Here is a 22,800-nt window from a genome sequence, read left to right as displayed (position 1 = left end):
GCCGTCGCTTGCGCTGTCGGGTTATGGTAGGTTAACACAACACTTTGACTGTGATCACTTATTGTTCGAAGAATAAATAAACAAAAAATTACGTTACCATAATTACCGTTAAATCATTTTAAATTTAATAAAAATAATTCAATTTTTTTTTCAAAATTGCGTTTGACAAATTGCTTCACAAACAAAAATGAAAAAAAGTTTGAAACCATATGATTGTCACTTACACCTTATTAAATACACCTTGTACAATTTGACAGTACATACGGCATTGATGGCTCGTGTAAAATTGACAGTACATGGTAAAAAATTCTAATGTAAATGTTATTTAAGAACATTATTTTAAAATGTATGAAAAAAACGTATTTACACCAAACTGAGTTTAATAAAACTCATAATTTATACGTCATATAAATAACGTGTCTCGAAAATTACAAGTCATGGGGTGAAAAAAGCTCTTTACAACGCCATCTTTATATTATTTTAATACCAGTCTTAACAGCTGGGATTTAGTTTTTTTTTCGATTTGAAAATTGATTCTAACTAAGAAATTCACTCGATATAAAACGTCAAAAAAACTTTTGGATTTTATAGGATTTACTTGTTGTATACTCCACTTCATTGGCTTTCGACTTTTGACTAATCGATTATTCGACAATTTGTATTGAAAAGTCGAAGTCGACTTTTGGCCTTGCAGGAAAACTTTTCATGATCAACTTTAACTTTTCTTCATAAATACTGGATTTGCTATTACAAAGTCAGTCAAAGTCGAAAATCGATTTTGAACAAGAATAATCGGGTTTTTGGTCAGAGGCAAAAATCGAAAATCTTAAAGTCTACTTTTGCGCTCGACCACGTATCCCTATGACAATTTTTCGTAAACAGGGGAATTAATTATTATTATGCGTTTAGGTCAAAATCTTTGTAGATATAATAGTAATTCCTCTCCGTGTGAAAAATATACATATGAAAAAGCTTATTGTCAATATTTTAGAAATAAATTTAATGAACTCGACCAATTGAGTAATACTGATAATCTGGCGTTTACAAAAGATATTTATGAGTAGATAATAGCAAAGTTATAAATCATCTTTGCTAACATATTTAAAGTCCAAGAATATTCACCGTGTTACGTGTATGTGTTCATGAATAATCACGGTTATTCATGTGGAATATACAATTTCACTACCATGGAAATTTATATCATATTGCGGCAGGATTTATTTTAAATCATGAATTAAATCAATTTACTAATAAGGTAGATGACAATTTTTGTAGGGCAGAATACACCTCTCTCACAATGAACCCAACATAGACTACTAAACGGCATATACATTAGAACTTTTTACCGGGTTAACCTATTTTATGAGAATTTATTTGACATATATGCAAAGGAATTGACAACCCACTGGGTTAACGAAATCCGGTTAAATTTAAACGTACTACTAAATCCATTCGATTTCAATCATCAATTCCATAGCGTATACGCCAAATATAAAGGCGCATTTTTATTTACGAAATGGTTTATAATCCGATGAATTTGTGAACATGTCACCATAAAGTGCGTTTAGATTTACGAAATCCACTCGATCTCAAATGTCAATTTCATAGCGTATACGCTAAATATAAGGGCGCATTTATATTTACGAAATCCATTCCATCTCAAATGTTTTATAATCCACTGAATTTGTGAAGCGTATTTAATCATGATTGAAGACTTAATCAAGTTGAATTTACCATGATTTATCGTATAAATTTAAATCATCGTGTGACAGGGTTTATTTTAAATCGTGATCGAAATCGTGATATTACTGATATTCAACGCTGTTTTTGTACGAACAAATACAACTCTTTCACAATGTACCAAAGTTTGATTTTAAATTTAACGGTTGCCAAATACAAAAATGAGTTTTTCGTTTTTATGTGTTTGTTTTTACTTTCCAAACGATCACAGCATCGCAAAAACATTTCCATTGTTGTAATTCTTTTTTCATTATTTTCAAATTGCAAACACATATTTTTGGCGCAAATTAATAATTTTGTATGTATACTAACAAACATCAGCTGATCGGCATTTAGATCATGCCTGTGAAGTAACAAAATCAAATGAGCATCTTAATAGAGTCAGCCAATCGGCGATGAAAAAGACGAGAAAACAGCAAACAATTTGACGAGCGCAACATCATTGGAAATTATTAAAAGTGAATTGGATGTCCAAAAACATCTTTTGGAATCCACAAAAAAATTTGAGGAGGATCAAAAAACCCAAAATGAGTATCAAAAGCGAATATACAGAGCAATTGGGGGATCTTCAGAAAAAACATTATCAAGTAATGGAAAATTGAAACAACTTAATTGATGAATTTCCTCTAACTATGAGTTCAATTTGTTCAACTTTTTTCAAAAAAGAACTAATTTTTATATGAATTAATTTTATGTTTTAATAAAATAAACTAAACTACTTTAATGGTTTGTGTTCTGGTATAAGTTTTGGGCGGCTGCAAGATATTGGTTAGGAGTAGGTGTACATGGGGACGTCCCTTCTTCTGGTGTTTCTGTTGTTATAACATTTTCCTCAACATTGTAATGTATGCATATACACCTAAGTCTGTTTTTACAAGGTCTTTTTGTACACGGTTTTGATATAACACGGTTTGAAAATTGAATATTTTTAATTTTTTACACGATTTTATTTCATTTAGCACGATTTGAAATTTTATGTACTTAAATTTTTTGTCACATTTAATTTTTGCGAAGTATGTTCATATCACAAAAAAGTATTTATGAAAGAAAAAAGTCTGAAACAATCGTTGGTATCGATAATTTGCGAATTCCCCTTTAGCGCGTACAAACAAATTTTACTGGTCAAAGCAAATATGAATAGCACTAATTTAGGGGAATTCCCTTTATGTACAAGAACAATGTCTTTATTTACACGGCTTCTTTTGGAACCAAGCTACCGAGTAAAAACAGACTAAGGTGTATTATGTAATTGGTCCCAATTCTATATTTCTTTTTAATTATTTTGTACAACACAAACACTTTAAATTTGCGCAAACAAATAAGGGTACACAAAGTATGAAAAAGACCCAAAGTTTATTAAAAAGAGATGTCATATTCCAATATTCTCCTATATTTTCCACGATTGGAGGATTTTTCTCTTGAAAGAAATACTTTCCTTGGGAATAGAATTTCTCCCACATGTTGGCAAATGGGCTGATTATTTTTATTTAACAAAAATGATAGATATAAATTGGACTATGGCAAAAAATTGCCTTTTTTTCTTCTTCTCCAGCTTTTGACTTTCTATGAAATCCAAGATAGTCGCTTCATACAACAACAACGACAAAAGTATCTTCCATTCGTTTCTTCTTCTCCTCCAGTTAATTGAATTCTTTTTAATTTCACTTTCGAGTTATGTTCTATTAGCAACATTGCAACTTTTTCAAATAGTTGATTTATATTTGTACTTAGTTTGGCACTGGTTTCCATAAACATTACATTTTTTGCATTAGATTTGCTTTCTCCTTCTGCGGTGGCGATTTGACGTTCTTCGTAGAGATCAATTTTATTGCCAACTAGCAATATATTTACACACCTATATTGTTCGGCACGAATTATATCAATCCACTTAGATGCTCTGCGAAATGATAATGCATTGGTAATATCATAAACCACGATTGTCAATATTGAATCACGAACATATGAAGGTATAATGGAGTTAAAACGTTCCTGACCACCAGTATCCCATATTTGGAGACGTAAATATTGTTCGTTGCAATAGATTCGCTTCGTTAAAAATTCAATGCCCTGTGTAGGCTTATATGTGCTATCGAAGTGGTTGTGTAAGAAGTTTTTAAGCAAAGAACTTTTACCAACGCCCTGCATTCCAATAATAATAATTTTGTATGTTGTAATTTTATCAGAGGCCATATTGATTTTTATTCAGCTGCAGTTATTATAAAGTAAATGCGGTTTTATAGCTATGCTATGTTATACTAACTGAAGAGCATTGTCTATAATTGATTTATATAAAAATGTAGCCGTGATCTTTTATTTATTTTATCACACATCACATTTTTTCTGCTTTATTACAAAAATCTTTCGGTTTCTATTCTGTTGAATAAATGTGTATATATCGATGTGATTCCCTTGAGACATAGGAATTTTTTTTGATGAACTCATAAGCCGTAAGAAAATAACAATAATATTTCATTAGTCATTCAACATATTGGTTATGGTGCAATTCTGCAAATACTTGTTTACTTCCTTGAATAAATGATAAAGACACCTTTTTTTGCAATATCTTCGATATATCAGCTGGATTTTGCAGTAACTTTGTATAATTGTACCATGGGAATTCCCCACTCGATTTTTGGAAGAAATCATAATCTTTCATTTATTTTTAGTTATTTGTTGAACAAATTTCAAATCATACCAACAACTTTTGCGTATATTTATTTTATTTTTGACAGAAGAAACCAAAACCTACAGAGTTGATTTGTTGCTATTCACCTCAAGTTAAACGGCATATACATTAAAACTTTTTACCGGGTTAACCTACTATATGAGGATTTATTTGACATGTATGCAAAGGAATTGACAATTGAAACCCACTGGGTTCACGAAACCCGGTTAAGTATAAACGTACTATTATCCCACTTTGTATTATTGTACCATGTGCACACGTATGTATGTATGTTAGACTACTAAATTCACTCAATTCCATAGCGTATTCGATACCTTAAAGTACATTTGCATATGATTTTAAATCGATTAACGAAATCTATACACCCTAATTGTTTACACATACCTTTAATCATGATCTAAATGCCGATCAGCTGATGTTTGTTAGTATACATACAGCATTATTAATTTGCGCCAAAAATATGTTTCCAATTTGAAAATAAAGAAAAAAAGAATTACAACAATGGAAATGTTTTTGCGAAAATAAAAACAAAGACATAAAAAAGAAAAACTATAAATAATTTTTTTTTTCTAATTTCCTTTGATCTTTAATTTTTGTATTTAGCAACCGTTAAAATTAAAATGATGCAATAACAAGGTGATGTATCACAACAACAACCTTTGTTTTTGTCTCGATCATCTGTCAAAATTGTCCTTATAATATTTTACATGGTTGGCAACGTTGCACATCGAATTCAAGTAGAAATTACGCACTTTGACAGTTAATCGAGACATCAGCTGCGCTAGATGGACTACCTATTTATTGTGCCATGCAAACAACATGTGAAAACAGTTGCAAGTTTTGGTACATTGAGTGAGAGTTGTATTTTTTTGTACAAAAACCGCGTTGCATCTCATTAGTATCATGATTTCGATCATGATTTAAAATAAACCCTACCGCACGATGATTTAAATTTGTATGATAAATCATGGTAAATTCAGCCTGATTAAGAAAATAAACCCTGATTCAGCCTTTAGTTATCACAGCAATGCAAAAACATCTCCATTGTTGTAACTTTTTTTCTTTTCAAATTGCAAACAAATGTTTTGGCGCAAATTAATAATAGGTGTGTCTGGTTACTTTTCCAGTAACATTTTTCAGTAAGTTCTAGTTCAGAGAGTAAGCCGTTTTTACACTCTTTTGCGATAATACTGAAAAAAGTAAACAGAAAACATTTACTAAAATTTAGCAAATAAACAGCTGATTCAAGAAAACATTTGATTTGCGCCAAAATATACAACAAACAAAGGACGAACACAATTATTTGTATTGCATTTAATATTAAAAATAAAAATGAATAATAAAAGAAAAATTGATCTGGTATGTCCCCCGGGAACATTTAAGCTCCCTGCATCAATACATTGCCCTCTATCTGGAACTTGCCTAAAAATATATAAGGAATTAGTTTCTAATTTAATGAAACTTTGCATTACTTACGAATTTTCTTCCATTTTCTGTAATTAACTTCGAATTGAACTTTGCAAATTAAAAAAAAAATTAAATAATTTTTGTGTTTGGTCTGAAAACAGCTGATCAGAAAATGGCTGAGTTGTCAAACTTGCTCTCTCACTTGACTCTCTTTTACTGGATTTTTGTGTAAACAGACAACATTTAGTAACAATTGTTACCAAATATCGAGTTAACAGACAGAGCTAATGTTGTATGTATACTAACAAACATCAGCTGATCGGCATTTAGATCATCATTAAAGGTATGTGTAAACAATTAGGGTGTATTTCTGGATTTCGTTAATCGAGTTGTTTTAAAATCGTATATGTAACTGTCATTGAAAATACGTCTACAACTTTCGTAACATAATCATAAAAATATTGTACTAGATTTAAAACATATATAATTTGTACGTATATTTATTTATTATTAACATAACTCTGGGAAATATATTATAATTCTAAAAGGACATTTACATTAAACATTTTGCCGTATAAACCTCCTTTATGAGAATTTATTTGGATTTTATATGTTATGGAATTGACAAGTTAGATCTGCTGGATTTAATAGATCCGGTACATTGTAAACGTACTATAATAATTTGAAAAATATAACATTTAAATATTCATTCGAACGTAGAGTCACATTTCTCCGTAATAGATAGTAATAGGCCAACAATAGAAAGGCATTTGTGTACATATTTACCATATATTATGAAATATCGGGAAATGAGAATGCTCACGTTTTAATTACTTATAGTTTCAATCAAAGAAGTGGGGATCGTATATAAACAATTGTCTTATCAATTATTTTGCTTAATGCCCTACACTTACGTTGGATTAATGTTCGATGAGTCGTTTTATATACTATTTTCTTCATATATTTAAAAAATTCCCAAAAATTAAAAATAAATCTTAAAGTACAAATTAATAAATATTTAACATCAACACTTTTTTGATGATTTTATTATTTATTACATTAATCTATTAGAAATCATTTAAAAATTATGGCATCTGGTCATAATGTCAAAAGTACATGTATTGGCAAAAATTGTTTTTAACTTGTATTATTGATTACTTTAGAATGTCGTTTGTAAACGACAGGCATGCCACAATAATTAGGTAGTCCATTAAGCGCAGCTGATGTCTCGATTAACTGTCAAAATGCCTAATTTCTACTTGAATTGGATGTGCAATGTTGCCAACCATGTTAAATATTATAAGGAAACATTTGGCAGAAGGTCAAGACAAAAACAAAGGTTTTTGTTTTGATACATCCCCAGTAGAAAGTGTCTTGCAGACAACATTAACGAATCCTGTAAGACAATGGCAATTCCTTGAAGACACCTTGCAGACAACAATGTGAAATCGTTGACGAAATTTTCACACAAGTGTCGCAGTATTCATGCACGACAACTTGGGCGACAGGGTAAGCGAAGTTGTCGTTGACGACAACTTCGGCGACTAATCTCCCTACTTTTCGTTATCGACAGATTCACTTCCTGTCGTTTACACATTCATTGATGACTGTATACCTATTGTCATCAATCCTGTCGTCAATCATACCCCATTTAAAATTCAAATAATAATATATATACATATTTTTCATTTATATTTTTTATAGCATGAAATTTATTATATTACAAAAACATACTTTATATTTACATAATATCATATAATATAAATAAGCACATTGTGTGAGAATTTGGCGTAATGATTATCTCCATTGTAACATCATCTGTAAAGAAACAACAAAATTAAAATGCATTGGAATATGAAACTTCTTTCAGATATTACTTACAATATTTCACCAATTGCCATTCATTTGCCCCATCCTAAGAGTAAAACAATGCACTTAAATAATGATATATATAATTATATATTCTTTTAAACTTACCTATTTTAACCAAGAAAACACGTCTTCTTTATCAAATTTCTTATATATATTTTCAGGAAGAATTTTCTATTTGTTTCTGTCAATATTTCATAGTACACTCGATTCAAACTATTTTTGTTTTGTTTTCATATTTCGAGAAGAACGACATTTTCGACGACATATCATGTGTTTAGTTATGAATGACAATTCCATAATTTTCGTCAACGTTTCGTTAACGAAATTGTCACGCAAGAGAGTATTTTCTACTGGGTCACGTTATGATTGCATCATGCATGTAGGCGTATTTACGTATTTACATAAAAACTTCTAAATCCACCCGATTTCAAACGTCAATTCCATGGCGTATACGCCACGTTAATCCTGTTTCCTTATCAATTTAATCTTAAACTTTAAATCTACCATATCAATAATTAAATCTTCTAAGGTATAGCTACTTGTAAGGTATAACTTTGTCGTCTTTACCGGACAAAACATCTGCCCATTGTGTTTTGAGAACGTTTATCTTGGAGAGGCACTTGTATGCAGCAATAAAGTGCTAAAAATTTTAATCTTCTTGGTCAGTTCAATTATTTTCGCCATGGGTAACGTACACAAAGTATTTTACTTCTGTCTCATGTTTATTTTGGGATTCGCCAAAATAACATGCGAAGCAAATACGTTGGCCAGAGTTACGCCTGAGGGTCGGTTAGTTGGTGGCACCAATGCAGCTGCTAATAGTGCTCCATACATTGTGTCTATACAAAAAGGTGGTGTCCATTATTGTGCCGGAAGTATTTTAAACCAAAATTGGGTCGTTACCGCCGCGCATTGTTTGACTTCGTCATCCCAGGTTATGAGCAGTACCCTCGTCGCTGGAAGTATTTATGTTGCAGGTACCGGTACTACAACCCAAAAAAGATCAATTGCTTATTATGTTGTAAACGATTTGTATTTGGGTGGAACCACACCGTACGACATTGGCTTGGTCTACACTAAAACACCGTTCCAATGGTCGATTGCTGTGGCCGCTGTTTCGTTACCCGTTAGCGGTACTGTTCCCACTGGAAATGCTCTACTTTTTGGTTGGGGTAGTACGTCAACAACAAATACTGCTGCATACCCTTCGATACTACAAACGGCAACAGTTCCCATCATTTCTTTGGATTCATGTGAAAAAGCTTTGGGATCAAAAGGCGCCGATGTTCACAACACAAATCTGTGTACAGGACCTTTAACCGGCGGCATTGGTATTTGTACCTCGGACTCTGGTGGACCATTGGTACAACAAGTAAATGGTAAAAATGTCTTAATTGGTATTGTTTCATGGGGCAAATTGCCATGTGGCCAGCCCAATTCGCCATCAGTGTTCGTTCAAGTGTCATCGTTTAATACATGGATTGCTCAAAATCAAGTTGTGCCATCTTCATTGGGTTAACACAAGTATCGGAAGTGATGGACGCCCGTTAATCAATTTTATAAATAATATTAAATCGATAAAAACATAATAATAATACAATTCAGTATTTCTTAGAATTTCTCTCTGTGGAATTTTTGTTTACAATGGAGCTTATCTCAAATTAAAAAAAAAGCAAAAAAACTTAAGACAATACGTGATAGCAAATATTATTTTTAAATTAATTTAGCTGTTATCTGCCATATTTCCGAATGTATTGTTTGATATAAACATGTCTGCAATAAATACAACGTCATATCATATTTTTTGTTTATTTTGTAAAAAATAGGAAATTTTCATCAGTTAGTCAGGGGGTTTTCCTTACTCTTGAAATTGGACATATTTTTATTATGCGCGTAAACATACTGTATTTTCAAAATGACATTTTCACGCGCTTATCAGTCGTCGTAAACCGTAAAGACTGAACCATGGTGCAATAATAATGAGATGTATAAAAACAAAAACGTTTTTGACTCGACCATCTGTCAAATTTGTTCTTATAATATTTCACATGGTTGACAACATTGCACAACGAATTCAAGTAGAAATTACGTACTTTGACAGTAAATCGAGACATCAGCTGCGCTAAATGGACTACCTATTCATTGTACCATGGACTGGACCATGATACAATAATAAGGTGATGAATCAAAACAGAAACCTTTGTTTTTGTCTCGACCATCTTTCAAACTTTTCCTTATGATTATCTTGATTTAGATTAGGCGAGTTTACTTGCGGCAAGTCTTTGTTTTTAGGAGAGAGGGGCAAGGGGAATAGAAATGAAAAAAAAATTGCTCGTACCGACAATTTTCTGGCAATTCGTTTTGTGTATTTCGTATTTGTTGACATTTTATATAGATTTAAATGTGAAAAAAAAAACAACAAATAGAAAAATATTTTGGAAACCAAATTGCCTTGTACAAACGCATTAAGTCCTGATTTATATTAGGCGAGTTTAGTTGCGGCAATTTTTATCGTTCTCTTTTGAACTTGCTCCATGCGTCTATACAAGGCAAATCGGTTTCCAAAATATTTTTTTATTTGTTGTTTTTGCACATTTAAATTTATATAAAATGTCAACAAATACGAAATACACAAAACGAATTGCCAAAAAATTGTCGGTACGAGCAATTTTTTTCATTTCTATACCCCTTGCCTCTCTCTCCTACAAACAAAGACTTGCCGCAAGTAAACTCGCCTAATCTAAATTGGGACTTAAGCAAGTTCAAAAAAGAACGACAAGAATTGCCGCAAGTAAACTCGTCTAATCTAAATCAAGACATTTATCATAAAAATTTAAATCATCGTGCGGCAGGGTATATTTTAAATCATAATCGAAATCATGATGCTATGGATGCAAAGCAAAATTTGCAACTGTTTCCATATGTTGTTAGTTTTTAAATTTAACGGTTGCCAAATACAAAAATGAAAGATCAAAGGAAAAAAATTATATATAGTTTTTCGTTTTTATGTGTTTCCAAACGATCACAGCATCGCAAAAACTTTTCCATTGTTGTAGTTCTTTTTTTTCATTATTTTCAAATTGCAAAAACATATTTTTGGTACAAATTAATAATTTAATAATATAAATCGACTCGATTAACGAAATCCAGAAATACACCCTAATTGTTTACACATACCCTTAATAATGATCTAAATGCCGATCAGCTGATGTTTGTTAGTATACATACAAAATTATTAATTTGCGCCAAAAATATTTGTTTGCAATTTGAAAAAGAATAGAAGAATTACCACAATGGAAATGTTTTTGCAATACTGTGATCGTTTGGAAAGTAAAAAAAAAAAACACCTAAAAACACAAAAATTCTATAATTAATTTTTATTTTCCTTTGATCTCCCATTTTTGTATTTGTCAGCCGTTAAATTTAAAAACAAACGGCATGTAAAAACAGTTGCAAATTTTGGTACATTGTGAGAGTTGTATTTCTTCGTACAAAACCTGCGTTGCATCTCAGTAGTATCATGATTTCGATCATGATTTAAAATAAATCCTGCTGCTTGATGATTTAAATTTGTATGATAAATCATGGTAAATTCAGACTGATTAAGAAAATAAACCCTGATTCAGCCTTTAATCATGATTAGATGTTATATGTAAATTCGCTTTAACAAACATCAGCTGATCGGCATTTAGATTATGATTAAAGGTATGTGTAAACAATTAGGGTGTTTTTCTGGATTTCGTTAATCGAGTCGATTAAAAATCGTATATGTAAATGTATTTTAAATCTTTACTTCGACTTATCAATTAAATCGAGATAAAAACATCAAATATATAAGGCACTTTAGACTATGCATTCCAAATTGATGTGATTTGTAAATCTACATATCAAATCCCATGTGTTTAGACTAGTATTAATATGGAATGATTCGAATTGCTCACCATTAGAAATACATAAAAACATTTGACGTTTGAAATGATAGTAATATTTATTATAAATTCAGAAAATGCAATTTTCAGCAACTGATATATTTTTGTTAAGATGTTATTTTGAATATTAACCAATATTAAAGAATATTATGTAAAATTATCTCTATAGGATTTCGAGATATTGAATGAATTTAATTTTGTATGGTAAATGGAGGTAAATTGATGATTTAACATTTAAATCGAGATAATCCACTTTAAATAAAAACTGTAGTCTATGCACGCTTTTACCTAAAGTTCGTAATAATCGATCAAATATTATATCATTTCAATAGCTTAGGCTACGTTTAGAATACTAAATCCACTCGATCTCAAACTTCAATTCAATTGCGTATACGTCACTTTAATCCTGTTCACAAATCCGGTAGATTATAATTGACGTATAAGCAATGGAATTGACATTTGAGATCGAGTGGATTTCGTAAATATAAATGTACCTTAATAGATTAAAATAATCCACTAGATTTTTGACTGGCATATAAAGCATTTTCTCGAGCAAGAAATTCATAAAGACATTTTTTTGGATTTAATTGGTTTCTGGAATGGGAACGGGTTCCGTGTTAAAGTTATAAATGTTTAAACAATAAATAATAATCAGGCATGAACGCATTCTCAATAATCTGTACAATCACTGTGTCATGGTACAATGCAATTACAGACTTGTTATGTCAGAATAAGTAAATACAAATGCAACAAGTCGTTGTGTTGATTTGTCATATTTTTTATATTTTACTAAAAGCGCGAAAAATTAATGGAATGTCGGATTTTCCTCACAAAGTTGCGTAGGACATAAACGACATAAATAGATAATATTTGTTATATGTTTTGAAAAAATTACACATACATTCACACATTTTATGTATGGCTTTGACATAACAAGCCACAACAAAACAAATTGTAATTTGTATGTTGCTTTAGCCTAGCTTGTACAATCCATGTACTGTATGTTGTTTGTTTGCTCAAAAGTACAGTAGGAAGAGTGAATTGAAATAAATTCTTACTAGCAAAAATCGCTCTGTATAAAATTTTAATTCAAGACCTATTAATAAGCCTTGTGCAAGGTGTAAGTGAAAATCAGTTTGTGTTTTACTAAAAAAATTGTAAAAAAATTGTCAGAATATATTAGGATCTTCACATAAAAAAATATTTACAATTAATTTATTATAAATTGGTCTCAAAACGTACCGGAAAAAAGATTTGCATTTTAAATTTTACCATTTTACCGCGATAATACAACAGTATGTTTATTTGGAGAATTTGTTTAAAGATTTTATATATTTTCCTACAAAAATTCTATGACCGACCCTAATATTAAATTTTAGGCATTGACAATTTATTTTCATAACAATAATGTTGTTTTTGTTATATAATAGGAGTGTCTGGTTACTTTTCCAGTAACATTTATTCAGTATCTCTTTTGCGATAGTGCTGAGAAAAGTAAACAGACAACATTTAGTAAGATTTAGCAAATAAACAGCTGATTCACGAAAACATTTGATTTGCACCAAAATAAACAAACAAAGGACAAACACAATTATTTGTATTGCATTTAATATTAAAAATAAAATGAACAATAAAAGAAAAATTGATTTGGTATGTTCCCCGGGAACATTTAAGCTTCCTGCATCAATGCATTGCCCTCTATCTGGAACTTGCCTAAAAATATATAAGGAATTAGTTTATAATTTAATGAAACTTTGCATTACTTAGGATTTTTCTTCCATTTTCAGTTATTTTTATACAACTTAACTTCAAATTGAACTTTGCAAATTAAAAAATGTTTTGGATAGTTTTTATGTTTTTGGTCATAAAACAGCTGATCCAAAAATGCTGAGTTTGCAAAATCTTACTGCATAAAATTCTTTCAGTAAACTCCAGTAAGTTTGTTGTTGTTCAACTGTGAAACTTGCTTTCTCATTTGACTCTCTTTTACTGGATTTTTGTGTAAACAGACAACATTTGGTAACAATTGTTACCAAATATCGAGTGAACAGGCAGAGCTTATGTATACACCTTTTTAAATACACCTTATGCCATGTTCTGACGGGCATTCAAACAACGTAGTTCGCTCTCAGAATTACCCAAGGCCTATATAAGGTCGTAAAGACTGGACCATGGTGCAATAATAATGAGATGTATAAAAACAAAAACGTTTTTGACTCGACCATCTGTCAAATTTGTTCTTATATTTCACATGGTTGACAACATTGCACATTGAATTCAAGTAGAAATTTCGTAATTTGACAGTTAATCGAGACATCAGCTGCGCTAAATGGACTACCTATTCATTGTGCTATGGCATTCATTGTGATGGGCATTCAAACAACGTAGTTCGCTCTCAGAATTACCCAAGGCATATATAAGGTCGGCCAGTAGGCGAATTCATAGAGAAAACTTAAGTTTGACGTCAATCTTTTTTTATATGTAAATTAAAATTGAATTTAATGTTGAAAAGTATTAATATTTTCGTTTTGACGTCTAACATAATTTTGTATGTATGTATGCACAGGTTTCAAAATATGATTTGACAGCAAACTTTATACTCAGCTGTGCTTATTGCCCGACCTTATATAGGCCTTGGAATTACCTACATGAATTAACCCGTTCATACAACACTATTCTTAATTCATGTCATTTGAGAATATAGAACAGAAAGGAGTTAAAAAGGCATATCGGTAGGCCATCGAGATGAGAATACCATGGATCCGAAAACCTAATTTTGAAATTGAAAAGAAGATCTAGATTCAATTGGACCTTTTTGTCTTCTAAAAGATTCCTTTCACTTCGGTCTTTTATAAAAAAATATTATTGTCTTCTATTTAAAAAGACTTTTTGCAAAAAATAGACCATTCGACCAGAATAGTTTGTCTGTGTGGTGACACTTGAGGTTCTTGGAGCGGTTCAATGTGTACATCAAAACACGTTTTCTATGCCTTCAGTTATGCTTTATTTATTTGTTTTTCACATTTCATATGAGGACATAAAACACTCCATACATCCGCTGACGCCATCTTTATTGATTTTAAGTCGCTCCTTTGATTTTGTTTTCTATTCACAAATCAGATATTTTCACATATATTTACAATTTTCAAAATATTAAAAAAGTAAACAAATATTTTTTCACATTTCAAAATGCTAAATTCTGATTGGTTGAATTTAATTTGCTTTGAGTTTTGTATGTCATGGCGAAATTATTATTATTCGTCTTGATAACAATTTTGACATATCATGTTCCCAATTCGCCGTTGGGGCTACCTAATATATCTAACTTGCATGTGTATTTTCATTTTGTTTATCCCACATTTGTTTCTTGTTTTTTAGCTAATTAGAACCCAATGAGAAGAAAGATATATAGAAATAAATAGGACAATAAATTTACTTCCCCCTACACGTATAAAAACTAATCATTTTTATACTTTTCATTCATCATTTCCATTTTTTCTGAAAAAGTTTGGAAATTTTACAACGTTACCTAAAATTCAACGAAGCGTACAAATATATTCAACATCCCCACTATGGCAAAATGTTTTGTACGGCCGTATTACCCAAATACATCGAATCCATTTCTCTTAGCGAACTAAACAAAATTGCGAAATAAAATTAAACAAATTATAAAATGTGTTCAAATATCTCATTTTTTTAATTGAAAAAATTATATTTCTTAACGTTTTGTTTCTTTTTTCAACAAAAGAAAAAAAGAAAACTACGTTCTGTCATAGTTGAATTTTTTCAACTTTGAAAATTCGTAAGTCGACGTATTTCGGTAACATTCATATAAATACATGTGTTGTACTATTGTGGTGAAAAACGTCGAACGAGCTAGTTGAATTTTATGTCATGTACTGACGAGTGTTTTTCGCTCTCTCATTCGTTGTTTGACCCTTAACATGGTATAATAATAGAAGGTAACAGCAAGTGTTGTTGTACAAAAAACGATACAACAACCACATGGAAATTTGTTGTTGTAAGTTCTACTAGTGTCAACTCATTTGACAGAAAAATGTAAACAAACAAACAAATTATCATCAAATTATTTTTATTTTGAAAATGAAATATTTTCGAATCCTCAAAATAAAAATTGAAAAACATGAATGAAAATATATCAAATTTATATTTCTATCGCTTCCACATCTTTCCTATAATTGAGCCATTGCCATATATATGTGTAACACATATGAAAATCCTGGGAATAGCGAGTTATTCCTCGAAGAAAGATTCGCTTCCTCAAACTTTCCCAGCAGGCAGATTAAGTAAATTGAATACGAGAGCACATTTAATAAATAACAATTTCAAATTGTATGCTTTCCCAATTTTCCTGTTGGGTGATTTTAAAAAACATAATTTGTCAAATTCATATTGACACTAGTATTACGTTGGAATCAAATCAGCTGGGATTTGCTGTTACCTTTTATAATTGTACCATGGACCCTTAATTATGAAAATATGAAAATACTCTCAATTGTTAGGGATGGACAAATTTCTTCGTTATTCAGAGAGTGATTTGAATTGAACTTCGTACAAAAATCGGTGTTCACTCAGACAATTTTGTATGGGGAACTTAGTAATTACTTCATAATTAAGGGTCGAACAACAAACGAGAGAGCGAACAACGCTCGTCTGTACATGACATTAGCCTTGTGTGCGGTGGCAAACCGAGAACTGCATTATCGACAGATCCAATAAGACAATTGACATAAACTATCAAATCCATTAAATTGCTTTAATATAACTCTCGCGAAGAAGAAGAGTTGTACTGATCTCGTGTGCAACCTTGTTTTGTAACACTTTTTGGATTTATATGATTGTAATTCAAGATAGAATATATCTTTAAACGATTGTTCAATCAATAAATCACAATTTTTTTCCAATCTTTGCTATTTTGTACGCAAACGATGAACAATGACAAAATTCCATTACATTCTTGCCGGTTGTAAACGTCATAAAACGTCATGAACTAGTTCCCTTCACGAAATCCAATAGCTGATTGACATTCTTCCATTTCTTCCTATTCTAAACATGACGGATGTCACGAAGTTATGCATCACACTCATTCGTAAACATCTTGATGGTTCCCTTCCATTTATCTTTCAATTTGGTTTTTATCAGCCATTCTCTGCCGTCCCCATCTATTCGCAATGTGCGGAACGTTTTTAAATTTGGTTGGGTCATTTCATTCGACTACAAAACGCACTCAACGCTGACTGTATACGGAGGAATATAGTTCGCCGCCTCTCTAATATCTTTTTATTCCAACAATTCAATTACTAACCGAATATTATTTCAATAAACAAAACATTTTCGTATCGAAGAATCCAGTCACAAATTTAGAATCATGTCTATGGAAAATGTCGATGATATATCAAATATGCAACGCGATTTTGCCGATGTTGATATAAATAATGGTGGCGATTCGAACAATGAAGAGGAGCAAGACGAAGAAGAAGTACCATCTCCGGCCTCAAATAATAATGGTTTAAATCAATCTTCAATACATGTAAGTAAGGATTAGATAGAACACGAAATGTAACATGTTGCACCCAATCGCAATGGGTAATGGGGCCGTCCTGTGTACCTTTTTGCAGGAGATTTAATAATTGACGAATATGTTAATAGCTTGCGTGTCAAAAGCGTTCATTACTCTTCAATCGGTGTGTGTAATCTGTGGTGTAAAGAATGTATAGAAAAGCAAAACACAAATTTAAAAGAAATTGATGGGCGGTGTCTGTGGTGTTCAACATATTATGCTCTTTGCGGTTGCAACTAGGCTGGGGAATGATGCGGAGTATAATCCGAATGGACTGAACTGTCTGCAGTAATTTCTTTTCGACTTTGAATAGACTGAATAGAGTTTGTTGTTGGGGTTGTGCATACAACTACGTTAGGTTCTGCAACCGCTCTACCCTCCGCCTCTTCTTTCACCCATTGCTCTTGTTATTCTATACTCCACACCACAATACACACATGCATTAAATTTATAAAATATGTATTTATTAACTTGCTCAATCATCCTTTGTTTATTTTATAATAATTTTGCATGTCTTGTATATTTTTTTTATTTCATTTGTTGCTTATCAGGTTAATATCACCATTCAAGTCCAGCAAATTTAGTTTATAATATTTGTATTGTATATATATTTCGGTTTGCTGTGATGCATAACACTGCAGCGGTTCGAAAGATTATGGTCATTATTTCCGTTGAAACCAAAGGGTTGGTTGCAGTATTTGTTGATGTTCTACTGATATCAGTTATTGTCCATAGACTATTATTTAGATTTTGTCTATCTTCAGAATTGATTGATAATTTTGTTTTTTTTTTCAAAGTTTTGGACATAAGTACGCAACATTATGATTCATTCTAAACATAGCGCAAAGATAATATAAATGTAATGAGTTTCTGATAAGTGTAGACTAAAAATATAATTATGACTAATTTTGTACGATAGAACCGCGATAATTCGTATTTTGAGAATTCTCAGTAATCCGGATCGAAAAACCCCAATTTTTTCCTAATTTTGATCAGTCTGTTGTTGAACATATTTTGAGAAAAAGGGTCCCACCAGGATTGGATGTGGGGATTTAGCATTATTTTTTTTTTGCAGACTTATCTTGTGGCTATGAGGGTAGAATTTTTTATTTATTTATATTTTATTTAAAAAAATAAAGGCCAATAAGATTTACAATATGCATTAAATTATAGTACCTACTCCAGATTGGGTACTTTTGAGACAGGGAATCCTAACATTAGTTTTCTTCTGGAAGACATTCGACGTCTGGTACAAAAGGGAATACATATTGATAGCTCTTTCCACCGGAATATGGGTTTCTAGATATTATCATCGGGCCACCCATTCTGATAACTAATGTAAACTAGCTGGATGTAATTTTTCTCGAATCTGAATCATCCTATTTCAGACCTCTGAATACCGCACTTAACATAACTTCGGAATAATTCAGAGAATTCACCATACCTCGCTACAGATAGAACATCAACCTGATCCTAGATTCGATAAGTCAAGAAAGCCTTCGATACTGTTAATCACGCCAAGCTGTTCGAGGATATATAGAGATATAGGATATATATAGAAGACCAAACTACGGCCTAATTTGAAACGTTGGATAATCAAGTACATGTTTGGTCGCCAGTCATATGTGAAATTCAGAAACAAGAAGTCTAAACCCCGTAGAATGAAACAGGGAGTCCCCCAAGGTGGGGTCATATCTCCGGAACTATTTAACCTACTTTTCTGAAATTCCACAACCACAGGACGGCGTAGAGATCGTAATGTATGCGGATGATTGTACGATCATGTCGTCGGGTCCAATTGTCGGTGACATCTGTTAATGGTTAAATGTTGCAGATTTAGTACAGTTCTTCCATCTGAGGAATATGAAGATATCCGCAGCCAAATTCAGAGCCACTCATTTTACCACATGGACAGCTGAAATTAAGCCGTCCCTCTGAACTTCATGGTCGATTGTGCACTAATTCTGACCACAAACTATACCAAAAATTTGGGTGTAACGTTCGATAGCTTATTTAAGTCGTCCGCGCAAGCCACTGCTATTTGCGATAAGATGAGAAGCATGAACAAAGTCGTCAAGTCGCTTACCGGCACATCTTGGGGTGCTGATAAAGAGACCAATGCAATAGGTCGGTCGGTGGTAAGCTATGCGACGCCAGTGTAATTCGCGAATGTAAGCGATACGCAGTGGAAGAACATTCAAACCTTTCAGAATGCCGCCCTGAGAACTGCGACAGGGTGCCTCCTTATGACGCCAGTGGACCGTTTACATGAAGAGGCAATGGTCTTACCCGTACATCGTCACAACAGAATGTTGTCGATTGGGTGTTATCGCAGGAGTCATCTATGCCATCACCTTATGGATAGGATTCCCCCACCCAGGCATGTAAGGAGAAAGAAAACCCCTAGATCAACAGGCTTATCGAGCAGGAATTACCGGCATTCACACGAAAGCAGTGACCCAGACAATGGACCAATACCATGTGAAGAAGCCGAAGAACAACAGCTGCCTAGACAATCGAGAGTGGTTTTAGCCCAACTAAGATAAGGATGGTACAGCCGCCTCAATTCCTATTGGGCCCAAATTGTCAGCACGGTTCCAAAAACAGCCCTGCGTGTTGACTTTGACCACACGATACGCTACATCTATTTAACTGTCTTGCTAAACCCACTCATCTCTCTCCGGAATCTCTTTGGACGCAGCCGATGCAGATTGCAACCTTCCTGAACCTGGAAACAGAGGAGTCAGAACCAGAATAATAGAAAATACAACAAACATGTAGACAGTTGCTACAACAACAACACTTTACGATCGGTGATGTTGCGTCATCCGAACCGATATTTATTTGAATTTAATGTGTAAAGATTATTTCATGACAAATCTTGTCAGAGTCCAAATAGGTTTTATACCCTACATAGCTATGTTTTGAGATTATTTGAAGTATGTTTGTGGTACAAACTCATTGTATCATCACCGAATATTCGTTCTAGATCATCATATCTCGACTAGCTGAATCTGTCCATTATAACTTTGTAATCAAATTACAGGCCGTTTGACACGAAATTTCGTATTATCACCTAAGCACCAATATATATTTGAATATTGTTTAGTTCAGTCTTAACTACATTTGAGTTGCAACTGCCATGAACATTTCTCAAGCTCTTGACATCGCTTTTTATACAATTAATGTTCAAAATATTTGTCGTCCCCGTATATTCGTCGTCTTTAAATATTTATTATATTATTATATATTTTTTCAGCGTCGCATCTCATCAAGTAACATGCAAGATGTTTTGTCGGATAATGGTGATTACTTTATAGAAATTACTGTATCAGAACCACAAAAAGTTGGTGATGGTATGGGTTCATATTTGACATACAAGTAAGAAAAATATTTGAAATCCACAATTCAAACGCATTAACTATGTATTTTTTTCTAATTAGGGTTACAACAAAAACCAACATTCCTAAATTTAAACGTACTGAATTTAGTACATTAAGACGATTTAGTGACTTTCTGGGTATACATTCGCTGCTGGCTAGCAAGTATATAAAATTAGGCAAAATTGTACCACCGGCTCCTTCGAAAAATATTTTTGGTAAGTTTTTGAGATGTCCTTTAATTTGTTGTATGTGTGTATATTTATACTGTATTTTATTTTTTCATAAATAGGCACAACAAAAGTTAAAATAAGTCCCCAACAAAATGAACCTGGCAATGGATCAAATGTTGAATGGGTGGAACAGCGTAGAGCCGCACTAGAACGTTACATAAACCGCACTGCCCAACATCCAGTACTGAGGGTTGATTTGGATTTCATTAACTTTTTAGAAAGTGATCAGGTATTTAGGTTTAATATGAAAACTATATACACATTTAAGTAATAATATATCTATTTTTAAAAAAGGAATTACCTCGTGCTGTTAACACTGCTGCCTTAAGTGGTGCTGCTGTGGTGCGTCTATTCAATAAAGTTGGTGAGACTGTTAATAAAATAACATATAAAATGGATGAAAATGATCCAGTAAGTTGAACTTTTATAATTGGTATTTAATATAAATTTATTGTAAAACTAATTTTTATTCTCCTCAGTGGTTTGATGACAAAATAACCGAAGTCGAAAATCTTGATAATAATCTACAAAAATTACATTCCGCTTTAAAATCTTTGGTTACCACGCGCAAAGAACTTGCCAATCTTACCGGTTTGGTGGCAAAATCAGCTGCCATGCTAAGCACTTGCGAGGAACATACTGGTCTCTCGAGAGCCTTATCATCCTTGGCCGATGTTGAAGAGAAAATTGAAATTTTACGTTCGGAACAATCAAATTCCGATTATTATATTATGTCGGAATTCATAAAAGATTATTTGGGTCTGTTTGTGGCAATTAAATCGGTTTTCCATGAACGTGTTAAAGTTTTTCAAAACTGGCAACATGCACAAATGCAATTATCAAAACGACGTGAAAATCGTGGTCGTTATGAGCTAAATAATCGTGCCGATAAATTGGAACAAGCACATCAGGAAGTAGAGGAGGTAAGTTCGAGAAACATAGAATATAAACTTTATGTTACAGTCAAAGAGAATATCATTTGAAAAAGAAAACCAACCTGAGATAAAATGATTTAAAAAATATACCTTATTATTAATTAAGCAAATATTAAAAAAATATTTTTTCAGTGGCAAGTTAAAGTCCAAAGATGTCAACAACAATTTGAAGAAATTTCAACTGAAATTAAGAAAGAAATGGAACGTTTTGAATTAAATCGAATAAAAGATTTCAAGGCAAATATTGTAAAATATTTGGAAGATCAAATGGCCCATCAACAACAGGTAACGCATCATTGTGTAATTGATAAATGCTAATTTAATTAATTAACATTTTGAACCATTGTAGATAATAAGCTATTGGGAATCATTTGTGCCAAGTGCCCGTGAGATTGTTTAAAAAAAGAAAATCAAGTCGTCCCAATAACTAAGTCAAAACGCATTTTCTTCTACTTTTTGTGGTTCGTAAATAAATAACTACAAATATTTGCCGCCTTTAATGCCACTGCATGTGATGACTGCTAAAATTTTTGGATTATGGGAAATATCCTTTTATGCGTGGGACCAAATGCGTTAAGACAACCCTCAACAAAACACAATGGCTTTGATAAATTACCACCAATGAAATTGATATTTTTTTTTTTTGTTTTGTATATTGTCCATGCTTATTACAGGCGATTACATTTCTCAAAATGCGGAGGAGTCAAAGGAGTGTTGCTATCAAAAACAACAAATTACAATATTAAAATATCTGTGCAAATTCTCATCTCAAGATGATTACCTCAGTTATATAATTATTTCAATTTATTCTGTGTTGAACCACAAGAGGTAAAACACACGCATACTACGTTCCAGCAATTTTTTTAAGAAACTCTCACAGATTTAAAATCTCGTAAATTGTATACAATAATATTATTATTTTTTGTTACAAAAACAAATCTATGTATTTCCATGAAACTTTCAAAGTTTGCTATTATTATTATTATGTTATTGCAAATTATTATTATAATTATAACCTTATTATTTTTGCCTTAATC

At 32.0% G+C, this 22,800-nt stretch overlaps 2 protein-coding genes across 2 annotated transcripts; both read left to right on the top strand.

The window, feature by feature from the left end:
• The first annotated feature begins 8,387 nt into the window (after positions 1-8,387).
• On the top strand, positions 8,388-9,224 carry LOC133335945 (chymotrypsinogen A). Its single transcript, XM_061544239.1, has one exon. The coding sequence runs from the start codon at positions 8,388-8,390 to the stop codon at positions 9,222-9,224; it is 837 nt and encodes a 278-aa protein (XP_061400223.1).
• Positions 9,225-17,016: 7,792 nt separating this feature from the next.
• Positions 17,017-22,170, top strand: LOC133335942 (sorting nexin-2). Its single transcript, XM_061544236.1, has 8 exons — positions 17,017-17,185; positions 20,475-20,596; positions 20,659-20,813; positions 20,888-21,057; positions 21,123-21,239; positions 21,308-21,751; positions 21,896-22,048; positions 22,113-22,170. The coding sequence occupies exons 1-8, from the start codon at positions 17,024-17,026 to the stop codon at positions 22,161-22,163; spliced, it is 1,374 nt and encodes a 457-aa protein (XP_061400220.1). The 5' UTR covers positions 17,017-17,023; the 3' UTR covers positions 22,164-22,170.
• The last annotated feature ends 630 nt before the right edge of the window (positions 22,171-22,800 follow it).

The sequence above is a fragment of the Musca vetustissima genome, unplaced genomic scaffold (genome assembly GCF_032173495.1).
Source record: "Musca vetustissima isolate MV318-11 ecotype Yass unplaced genomic scaffold, APGP_CSIRO_Mvet_v1 utg90517, whole genome shotgun sequence".
Taxonomy (NCBI): domain Eukaryota; kingdom Metazoa; phylum Arthropoda; class Insecta; order Diptera; family Muscidae; genus Musca; species Musca vetustissima.
This window is presented reverse-complemented; position numbering and strand designations above follow the sequence as displayed.